This window comes from Patagioenas fasciata, chromosome 1 (assembly GCF_037038585.1).
Source record: "Patagioenas fasciata isolate bPatFas1 chromosome 1, bPatFas1.hap1, whole genome shotgun sequence".
In the NCBI taxonomy this organism is placed as follows: domain Eukaryota; kingdom Metazoa; phylum Chordata; class Aves; order Columbiformes; family Columbidae; genus Patagioenas; species Patagioenas fasciata.
Window position 1 is genome coordinate 94217030 of NC_092520.1, and position 12099 is coordinate 94229128.

The 12099-nt window shown below is 40.6% G+C and overlaps 1 protein-coding gene across 2 annotated transcripts in view; it reads right to left on the reverse strand.

Moving 5' to 3' along the window:
* Window positions 1–10440: 10440 nt before the first annotated feature.
* Window positions 10441–12099, reverse strand: part of KCNJ6 (potassium inwardly rectifying channel subfamily J member 6) — a 162416-nt gene continuing 160757 nt past the window's right edge. For both annotated transcript variants that reach the window (XM_065862062.2, XM_065862058.2), the window contains one exon: window positions 10441–11380. In XM_065862062.2, coding sequence (XP_065718134.1) covers window positions 11055–11380 — 326 coding nt within the window. In that variant the 3' untranslated portion in view covers window positions 10441–11054. The remainder of the gene's footprint in view (window positions 11381–12099) is intronic.

Sequence of the window (12099 nt, forward strand, 5' to 3'; positions counted from 1 at the left end):
TTACCTTTTTAAATACAAGAGTTTGTAAGATTGGGTAATTGAAAAAGCACCAACTAAAAGTGGTTGTATTTCATCCTCTCAAAAGCTATTTGTTAGAGTGTGACAGGTTTTTTTTCTCATTTTCTTTCTCCCTTGCTTCTTTTCTTCCAGCAAATTATCAGTGTTTCTGTGAAATGGTACAACTTCCCAGTGGCTAATGATGAAGAACTTTGTTTATAGAAGAAATATGACCCAGGAGCATAACACACAAACCTCATCACTTTCGACCACCCGTAGATTCCTGACAGTTAATTTCTGTGACAGAGTATCCTCTGTCTTCATGCTAATGTTGGTGCGTATTCCTGTAGCACCATAAAAACAGTGACTGAGGTTTGTGTATGCGTGTTGAACCAGCTTTGAACTGGCTGATTCCAGCCCCAGCAAGGCACCCACAAGAACAGACCCTCAGACACCTCTGGAGCATTTGCAGGAAAGTAAGTTTGTAGGCAAACTGGCCACATTAACTCAGATAACATTTTGTTAATTTTCCAATAAAACAATTGCCAAACCCACCAAGAGTGAAATATGATGTACTGATGAGGAACGTCACTTGCCTTTGGCTGAGGTGGGTAGAATCTGAGTCGATGAAGGTCGTGGCCCACTTCTAGACCTGAGGCTGCAGAAAGGTCCTTGCTCACCCACAGTTGCTGCAACACCCATTGTAGTTGTTCTAATTTCTGTTTGTCCTCTTACTGGATTAAATGGAAGAAAAGATGGCAGTAATTGCCTCTCAGATTCTGACTCCATCCGTTAGTGATATTAAAATGTGATGTTATTTACAGGAAACTAAAATACCGTCTCACACTTCTAAAATACTGTCATTTGCTGGTTTGTTTAGCAGCTAAGCTACTTCCCATTTTGATATTCAACATTAACTTCCATAGTTAATTTTTGTAAAACGATCATACTAAACAACAGAAAAGTGATTTTAGGTATTTATTGTGTCAAGTGGGCGTTGTTGATCCATACCCTGAGGATTTTTGGGCACATCATTTTGAAGATGTTGGCCTTTGTCCTTACTGTAGCCGTGTGAGGTTCATTCTGTGGCACATGGAAAACATTGAGAGGAATGCAATGTTGAGGGCTTGTTACCAGTGGGTTGCTTGCTGCACAGATTACCGAAGGGCCAGCAAGCTGAGAGGAAAATATTCCTTGTTTTGAGGGCTCTACCTAGGGCTTCCAAGAAAAGCTTTGATTATTTGCTACTACTTACTTGAATTGTCAAGAAAAAAACCTTGATAGTAAGTTTTAAATTTTATTATTGCTAAAGGTACTCTAAGGTCACAGCGTTCACCATCAGACAGGTGCTTGTTCCTTAGGAAAAGTGGGCTTCTCACCGTGTTTGTCAAGAGCAACATCAAGAACACAGTTATCATGCTGAAGTGGTACAAAACCCCAAAACCAAGCAAAAAAACCCAAACCAAAACCCAATATATAAAACCTAAGGTGTACAAACTAGTGAGATATTCAGAGCACCATTGGGGAAATGGGAGGAAGACCCTTTTTTCCTTTTTCCTCTTGTTCTTTTTTTTTTCCCCTCTTCTTTCCCTGTTTTATCTGACAATGGAATTTTTCCATCATGGGGCAGCCACAATGCAGAAGAAGGCAGTTGGTGTTTCCTCAGTGTTTAGGGTTCTACTCGGTGGCGCTGTTGCAGGAGGACATTGGCATTTCTGCCAGTGTGCTCGTGTAACTCTTCTCCTTTCTCCTGCTGCTCACAGGGTGTCAGCTATGATCATTTTTTTAATCATTCATTTCTTAGATGGCTATGCAGTCATTTCAGGTAGATCAGGATAGAGTACTGCCTTTTAGCCTTTAGAGGCACAGCTCCAGTTTCAGCCAGTGACTGAGAAAGTCTTTGTATCTGTGTGCGAATTTTATGGTAGATCTCCTCAACATTTTTCACCTTAGCCCCATTTTTTTTTTCCTGGATAGCTCTTCAGAGATTGCAACAGACTGATTGATAATCTGTAACCTCACGGGCAGAAACTGCCAGAGGAGGAAGGAGATCTGACTTGAGCTTCTGCAACTCTGTATTTAAGATGATCTAACATTAAAAATTTCTAAGTCTGTTACAGCAGGAAATTGAGCCTACACATCCCAAATCCCAAGTGGGTCCTTGATACTTTGGTCCAAACCCTTCACAAGTCCATTTTTGTGAAAATGTACAGAACGTCATATTGGGAATAATTTAATTTTAGCTGTAATCAGAGTCAAGGCAATGACTGACTCATATTGTAAGGGTGGGCTTGGTGGCGGATTTCTTCACTGCTAGATATCTCCAGCAGTGTATTTTATTAAAAAAAACATTAATACCTATTCATTTTTACAGTAGGTAAACTGACATTAATTTGATGGTGTGAATTTGTTCATTATCTGCAAAGATGAGCAAAAATGGATTTTTCATCTTATTCAAAGGAAGTCTCCAGCTGAACAAAACATTTTGTTCTAATATAAAAATGCTCCATTACTTTATTTTGGAAATGTGAGGGGAAAAAACTGTGAATAGAATATTCCCTTCTGATTTGTAAAGAGATGTATTTCACTTTCTGTGATTTTTTTCTCTGAAGCAGTCCACTGTATTGATCTTCTTCTAATTATCAGTATTAATCCACAGATTACTCAATAATTAATAATGAAAAACCCCAAATAAATAATTTTTTTACAAAACTAGAATTACTTTTGAGAGGTTGTATTTTTATGGCCACGTAGATTTTTAGCAAATCAATCAGAAACAAAGAGAGAACAAACACTGTCATTAAAAAATAAAAAGGAAATAACTATTTAAATTTATGACATAAAGCCACATTTTTCTTTTCCATTTTTTTTCAGGAAAATTTCTAGGTAATTTTCTTTATTTATTTCTGTTCTCCTGTTTCTTCTCTGAGAAATGAGGCTAAGTACAAACTGGACTCTTTTTACATGTATTAGTTATCGTATTAGGTGGTCTTGCTGTGATTTTTCTTTGAGTTTATTTTGAATTTGTGCCCCTCAAGGGATAAAAGCTTTTCTAGAATCAGTATTTCTTCCTTGTCATGTAGATGGTGGCAAAAGACTCTAAAGACAGGGTCTTGATGAGGCACAATGGTTTTGTGCATTGAACAATTTCTCCTTTCTTCTGAATTCAGTAAGTTTAAAACCAATGCCGTTTCTTGTTGGTTTTACTTTAATACATTTCACAGTGGGGGAGAAGTGCTGAATGGGGTTTAAGTGATGAATTCTCTCCCATGTCTCTTCTTGTTATGCAGATTTCATTTTGATGATTTGGCTAGCCAACTATTTTAAGCAATAGTTTTGGTCATGCTTTACTGTATTTATTAATAGTAATTTTGCACATGTCAAAGAAATTATACTTTTGTATAAAAAGTAAAAAATGGCCAGTAGCATGCCTTAGCTCTGAACTCTTGATTCCGTGTCCCTGCCCTTTGGCCAAGACTTTTGTTAGGTTTCATCTGTCAACTCTTTGCTTCTCTGTATTCCTTCCTTTCCCTTACCAGGGATCTTTCGTATTTGCTATGAACCATTTTACCTTTTGATTAGAAAGTGCATTATCTTGTTTTCCTGTGTTTTAAGTATTGAGCTTATTAGAAATGAGGATTGCTGTCTTCTCTGCTGACAGCTTCCATTTTTTCCAACAGAACCTACAGCAAAATGCAAGCTGTGCAGCCCCCTCCTCTTGTCCCACTATTGTTCCCTAAACCGATTTCAATAAAATGCCATTAAGAGAGTCAAGTCATTCTTCAATCTTGTTTCGTAGCATCTTTAACACATTTGGCAGTGCCTGTAGTGGTCCCCAGGGTGCCTAAAAATGTGTGCCTAAAACCTACTGCAACATGCGTGGGTTCTTTGGGAGTCTGGCATGTATTTGACGTGGATGGTATTTCAGTGAGGTGGAGACCTTCCCTGACTCCATCATCTCCCAGGGAGCCTAAAAGCAGGAGCAAAAGGCAGCACAAAGTTCTTACACAGTCATCTGAGCAGATGGTCTCTCTTCACAGAAATGCCTTCTAATTCCTACTGATCTTGGTAAGAGCTGGTAAATGTTCAGCATTTCTGAAAATCACAAGGAGGTTAGCTGTAGCATTCCATCCATCTAAACCGAAGATGCTGCTGTGAAAAGGAAACAACTTCTATCACTGTCTGAGCAATACTCAGTTTGGGTTCCCCATTCCCAATCTTACTGTTATTTTCACATTAGAGATTTCTCATTAAGATATCATAATTTTTTTTAGAAGAGGTCCTTTTTCCTTTGAGTTTATTTTGATTAGAGTTACATTCATGGGAAGATTTCTTAGGCTTTTAAAGAGCTCTGCAAGTGGTGTGATGCTCCAGCGCTGTTGGCTCAGCTCAGCAAAAGGCTGCGTATGATGTGCTGCGCACGTGAACTGGGCTGAAAACTGTATGTCTCATGGCTATCCTTTCTGAACTAGAATGGTGCCATCTCAAGCACCACGCTGCACATCCTTAGTATGGATATTTCAGTGAGGAATTTAGGTCCTCCTGGTCACAACGATGGGGAAGCAGCCAGGGAAGGCTTCCTGGGCTGGAAGCTTCAGTCCAACAGGTTGCGGAAAGCACGTGGAGGAAAGTGTGGTGAGGTAACAGTTCTCCACCAGTTCTTCCAGTTTAAACCTTCCAGAAAAGTTAGTGCAAGTGGCTGCCTATAATCATTTGAGGAAAAAGAGCTCTATGGCTTGGAAGAGTGGCTAATACAGACTTCAAGGCAAGCTGGTAGCGGGGTGGTGCCCATAGCTTCCAGAGGACTGACCATGAGGTGCAGCTGTGAATTTGCAGCTGCTGCCTTTGGTCTAAAACAAAAAAAGAATAAAAGGTTGGGAGGGCTCTCCCCAGTCCTGCTCTGTGAGAAAAAAACCTCAAAGCATCTGGTATTATTTGAAACTCTGAAGTTTTTATTCTATGTGGATGACACCCAAGTTAGGGAGGATGAGGGAAGAACTGTGGTTTACACTTGTGAATTTGCTTAGAATAGAAAACAGATTTCACACTTGAGATGAAGCAGTAAGATATATGGGTCTCTTCAGAATGCTATCTTTGGATGTGATGTCTGTATGCTATCTGTGCGAAACTGTTAGAGCATCAGTACACAGACAATAAATGGGAGAGTGGCAAGTGATAAAATACTTATGCCATTACACTGAAGTTGCCACTAAATTATAACTTATTGAAATACAGAGGATCTGAAAAAATGGAAATTGCTAGAAGTATGCTCAAACTAAATGTACAAAATGAAGTGTGCCCTGGAATGTTTAACATCACCTCTCCCCTCCAAAAAGCCAAATCCTAGAAGTTTAAAATTCACTCAGGAAGCATAAAAGAGCATCACTTAACATGAATAATAAATCACAGCTTTCAGATCTTGTCTTTAAGAATTATTTACAGTACAAAGCCCAAATTTATGCCTGCTTTCCAAGTGCATTCCCACACAACGTGTTTATGAGCTGAAGGAAAAAGAGCAGAAGAGAAGCCAACTTTTGTTCCTGTTTTATTAAGATTTATAGCCTAAAAAGCGTCTGAGTGAGGTAATGTAGCTGTTAAGGAGGCTGACATTCTGAAAAGAAATTTATTTTGATGGACAGAGAGAACCAGTATAGTAAAAAGTTTATGTTTCACCATCAGAAGCTCTGGCAGTAGCTGCTAAGAAATGTCCTACCCAAAGTATTCAACCCTTCCACTGCCATTTAGACAAATTATGTTTTCAGTATTGAGCCACAACCACATTAAATGACTGGAGGAAATGGTACCAATTCACCACTTGCTTACATTCAAATCTGCAAAAAGCAGGAGCCCCAAATACCCTTTCATCCTGCTGGCCAGGGTTTCTGAGCGTAACATCATGCATCCTCTCAGGGCTGTGTACCATTGCACCCATCTGACAACAAAATTGGAATAAGATAAAATTACTTGGCTTCCCTCCACCTCCACCTCCACCTCATAGCAAGGCTGGTCTGGTGAGTGGTGTTCAGAGCACATTAAATGCAGGACTTGCTGGATTTGTCCCCTGAGGAGATGTGGTAGTTGGTTGTGTTCAGAAACACAGGCAAAGATCGTGGTGCTGCACCTCTGAAGACAGCAGCTGTCTGATGGCTGTGCTGGCTTAGGAGATGAGACACCTGAGCACCATGTCTTTCCCTGCCATTTAGCCAGTGAGCACCCTGATCCATAGGATGGAGAATGTTATGGACCCATTCTTCCCTTAAAAACACAAAGATTTAAAGTTTCTTTGGGCTAGCAGGAGAAGTCAAGAGCCAGTCAGCCCTTGGCACAGGGGCTGAGGCTCTGCCATTGCTGTTATGGCAGAGTTAGTTCCTTGGGAGAAGAGGGTTGCAGCTTTGAATCTCTCTGGGCTGAAGAGGGCACTGAATCCAGGTCTTCTCTCTCCTAGGCAGCCCAATATCATGCAGCTGAGTGAAAGAAATAAGGAACTTCTGCCTGGTTTTGAGAGCCCTGTTTTTCTGCTTTAAGTCCAGCAGAGGAACATGGGCAACCCCAGATGTGAGTACTTCCATGTACCAGAGTTAAAGCCAGAGCTTGACTTGAAATTAACTTCAAACCACCCATCAAGCATTTTTGTCTTGCATTTGCCAGCACCTTGTTCTACTTGGCTGGGCAGCTGCCTGCTGGTGACTTTTCTCTGGCATGTCACCTCCTTTATCTGCCTTGCAAGGGATGTGCAGGGCTCTTCCTCAGGGCTATGCAATCCTCTCCACATATGCTGCAGGTACTTGCATGATTGCAGCAAGGCCCTTCATAGAAGCATTCATTCAACTTTGATCACAGAAGTTACATTTGTTGGGATGGCTCACGTCAATGCCAATGACTATGGTTTTATAGGGCAAAGATCTAGATCATAACAGCTATACACATCTAAGAGAATGTTTGCCTTTTTAATGTTTATTTTGAAATAATTTCTGAAATTTATTTTAATGTTGGTAAGATGGTATTTATTGCTAAACAGTAAGCTTGAAGTACTTGCTGAAGGTAGAATTCTTGCCTGGTATAAAATTTTGCTGCTCCATTAAAAGCAGCATAACTATGTCTGTCATCAATATCTGAAAGATCTGGGCAAGGAAGAAATTAGTATGTTATTTAAAAAAAAAAAATAGAAGAAGAAAAAAGAAAAAAAAAAAGTGAGAAGGAGAAGGATCCAGAGAGGACTGTGCAACACTATGCATGAAGTCTGTATAAAGCACTTCTGTTCACAGAATCAGAGAATCACAGAATGTTAGGGATTGGAAGGGATCTCAAAAGATATCTAGTCCAATCCTCCTGCCAGAGCAGGAACACCTAGATGAGGTTACACAGGAAGGTGTCCAGGCGGGTTTTGAATGACTCCAGAGAAGGAGACTCCACAACCCCCCTGGGCAGCCTGTTCCAGTGCTCTGTCACCCTCACTGTAAAGAAATTTCTTCTCATATTTAAGTGGAACCTCTTGTGTTCCAGTTTATACCCACTGCCCCTTGCCCTATCACTGGTTGTCACCGGGAAGAGCCTGGCTCCATCCTCGTGACACTCACCCTTTACGTATCTGTAAACATTAATGAGGTCACCCCTCAGTCTCCTCTTCTCCAAACTAAAGAGACCCAGCTCCCTCAGCCTTTCCTCATAAGGAAGATGCTCCACTCCAGTGTTCATTGAAGAAGGAACTGAGAGCTTCACTAGATTATGGAGAGCTCACATTTATCTCCGGAAATTCTTTTGCTCCTGGAAATCACAAGATACTCTGAGAAAAAGACATCCAAATATATTAGTGAATTATATAGAAATGGAATGGGTCTCGGTTAATTATGTAGGCAATTATATTAAAATGTTGCTATATTCATGTTCCTTAAATGTGATTTGCCAAAAAAGTTCCTATAGGGCACGGATATTTCATAGTATATTGTTTAGGATTAGGTGATGAATTTCCCAGGTTAAATTATTTACTCTTAATGAAAACACCACTCAGTATATACGGCTTGAAAATCCATTGTTAATTAACAGCATTCAATTCTTAATTGTCTTTTTTACCAGTTCAGTTGAAATAATTGACACAAAATACATTGTTAAACTGCTTAATCAATCATTGTAGAAAAATAGAGGTGTTTGATAGGGACATTCTAGTACAAAGTTACATGAAGCTTCCCAGTTGAAAGCTTTGGAGGCTTCTATTATTTTTTTAAGCTTATGTTACAAAATTGAAATTTCATAAACTTTACAGTCCATACTACATTAATACCAAAGACAATAAAATACAGGGAGAGAGAGAGAAAGAGACAAACACACACATCTTAAGCTTTAAGTTCCCTATTCACAAAAATATAGCTTACACATGCGCATGCCCCAGAGGCGGAAAGTCTATTTTTTTGTGCTAAAGGACACAAAAAAGGTTTAATTAGGGCCCTGAGCTGCTGTTCTAATTAATGCAAACTTTTGTTAAACTGCAGCAACGAATTATAGAGTGGCCCAGTAAATTACAAGAGCAAAAAGCAGGTTTATCCTCAAAGGACTGCTTTGCTTTCAGCTCATGCACCTTGCACTAGGACTGATGCGTGCGTGCGGCTCGTCGCTACCGACGCCATGGTAGCCCTGACTCCTCTGCTGGAAGGTTTCTGTCTTCCAGTGGAGCTCTGGAGCCACCCTTCCTTAAGAACATTCGGTACCCCTCATGGGTGGCTTTATGGGTGGGTTGTGATGGATGAACCGGAGCACTTGGCAGCTGGCAGTGCTGGGGCAGAAGAATGAGCTTTGAAAAGTCTGTGGCCATGTGAGTGTTATCTCAGAGGAGTTAAGCATAAGTAACCTTTACCAAGATTCATAACCAGCCATCCTGGGTGGAGGCAACAAGAATCCATATCCTGCACCATTCCTTACATCATGCTGCTTTGTGAAAGCCTTTTAGGGAAAATGTTCAGAGCTGAAACAAAAACCACTTTCCATGCAGCCTGACCTGCCTGCCAGTCCCTGGTGTGCAGCTCTTTCCCTGCACCTGACTCTGCTCACTTCAGCACGAAGCACAGCTAGAGGACTTACAGAAACCCCCCACCTATTACCCACTCTCTGTGAAAATTAGCAAGGGGTAGTTGTTTCAGCAAAGAAAAAGGAAAATAGGTGTGAATTTAATGTGAAAGCTATATCACAGTGCAAAATTTCCACCCGCCCACTAAGTTTCTCCTGAGGTGATTTTTTTTTTCTCTCTTCTATTTTAATGTAAATGTTTCTGTACAAATATGCTTCAGATTCTCTTCAGTGTATTCTTTCTTTCTGGAATAGGCAGGTATAAAAAAACCAACAAACAAAACCAAATTAAGGCTGCAGCTTCTTCTCCTTCACAGATGGAAAGGCTGCTCTTGATGGGCCTGAGTGGAAGCCCACTGAAAGCAACGCTTTTTTCAACAGGTAGTATTTTATGTACACCGGGCCTCACTGAGTGGTCCTTAGTGCTGGCCAATGCCACACTGTGTGAGCAGCCCCTTATGGAGCACGTCTGTAAAACCATGACCGTACACGTCAGCTCCTTCGCTCACGTGAGTGTTGCTGTGTAAGCTATGCAAATTATCACTGCCCTGGTAATTTTAAAGTTGTCAAGTCAGAATATACAGGATTTACACTGATTTACAACAGCCGAGGAGCTAACCTAAGGTGAAGGAAGTCATTAGGGAACCACTCTTCCTGAGCATGGGTGGCAGGAACCATGTGATAAAACCCCCTTAAAGCACATCCCACAGGGATGTCACACTATCCATGACTCTACTGGACTGGCTGAGCACCGGCGCTGTCAACAAATACATTTCATTGATCACGGCTTCAGATGAAATTCAGCTGTTTCTTTCTCAGCTGAGTAGCTAAAATCTACTTGCTAAGATGCAACATTGGTTGTCAATGGCTTGTGCTGTTCGAGTAGCAAATTACTCTGCTGAAATCCCATGGTTTTGGGTGGGGAGAAGGGAAAAGTTTACCTAGATATTGTACATAAAGGATAATAGCTCCACATGAAACATACTTGCTATATTAAAAGTATATAGCAAATTCCGATTTGCCACAGTCTAAAGTTTAGGTTGAACTGCCAAAAAAATAACCAGGAATGGTTTGCCTTATTTGTAAACATTTTCACAGTATATTAGTAATTATGTTACAATTTCTCTACCCTGCTCTCTCCCAGACTTATGGCTTTTTAGAGTCAGTGAAATGATCTGTTTGGCAAACAGTGAGGTACTCTAAATAGCTGCCAGTCTGGTACGCAGAAGAAAATGTCATGCACTAGAGGAGCCATAGATATAGGGGAAAAAAACCAGTTACACTCCAAATATTTGAAGAGAAATGTCTACTTGGTGGGTAGTTAGCTTTTGCATCCCAATATTTCTAGAACTCTGTTTCTAACCCTACATTAATTACACATCTATGTACATTATTTAGAAGTTCTTTACTACAGTACTTTTGTACATGCAGTGTTTATTACTAAATGTAAAGAGAAATTAATTACATAAGGCATATGTACAGTATCGTGTTGGATTGCAGATCCTTCTGCTCACCTTCCTCTTAAAGCTGCAAGGCCCATTTTGTAGAGGCTTGTCACCTGATTTGTGAAACCATCCTAAAATACATAAGAACTGGATTCAAGGCCCATTACTTTGATGAGCATTCATTAGTCTTTCCTTTTAAATCCCTTGTATATATTTCCATTGCTTTTGTTTTATTTTGTTGTTGTTGTTTTTGATGATGTGGATAAACCTGAAGGTATGAACTCAGAGAGGTGCTGAGGAAACCAGCAGTCATTACCAGGGTGGGGATTGATATTCCACCATCGATAATGGGTATTGCAGCTTTAACCCATGCCTTTGCTTAGTCTGTGAACCTCTTAAGTTTAAACTGGGCAGGTACATATTTCGCATCTTAAGTATTTATTTTCCTGGAATTCAGAATAACAAGGAAAAAAAAAAGGCATGTTGGAGAAAGAAAAGGGGAACAAAGAGGGAGAAGATAAAGGAGATGGTGTGGCCCTTGTGCCTCTGGTGGTTCTACACTTTGGATTCATTCTCCAAGTTGGCCACATCACCATTTCTCTCATTTTGGTCGTCTTGATTCTTTTCTTCCTCTTCAGTTTCCAGCTCAGCATGCTGGTCCAACTTGCTGGAAACAGACCACGTCAGGGGCAGCTGGGCTCGGCTGGCCATCTCTGCCAGCTCTTTGGCACTGTAAACTGGTGTGTTGGTCTCATATGTTTCATGAAAACTGTTGTAGTCAACTTCATAAAATCCATCCTCCAGAGTGAGGACAGGGGTGAAACGGTAACCCCACAGGATCTCACTTGTGATGTACGAACTTCGAGCTTGGCAGGTCATTCCTGTAACAGAAATGGAAGAAGTGATGTAAGAAGGACCCACAGCTTTCCCAAATCCTTAATCATTTTTTCTTACAGGCAGAGAAGCGTATGTAAAAAGGCACATGCCAGAAAATAATTAGATTTGACATCATATGAGGTCAAACTTAGAAAGCAATTTTACAGTGTGTAACGTATTTCATGTCCTTTCCTTCTGTGCATGCACATAAAGGCAGTTCTGAGTCTGTGAGCAAAGATTAACATTGCTTTATTAAATGCAGTTTCTCCCATATTTCATCAATAGGTAACTCACCCACTGATGAGTCTCAGATGGTTTCTTTAGAGCGTATGGGACTTGCACCATGCCATCCTTTGGTTCCCCAATGTGTAACAAACCCATGCTGCTATGTTCAGCACTTACCCAGGGTAACTGAGGAATTTATACAAAAGCTTTTCTCTGCCAGAACCAAGCCCTGAACCTGAGATCCATGGGTTGACTTGGCTCCTCTAAAGGTTGGAGTGGCCTTTTAGTTACACTGCTTTGAGGTTTGGGCTGGTGGTCAATCCACAAATACCAGCAAAACTCCTGAAGGACATTGTGATAGTGTGTGATGTTGACTTCAGATAACAGGGACTAACTTCTTTGTTACCTTCCATTTACAGCTCTGGGAGCTGCTATAGGGAAAAAAAAAATCTGTAAAGATACTGTATTTTGTCGAGAGGCATGCAAAGAGGCAGCTGTT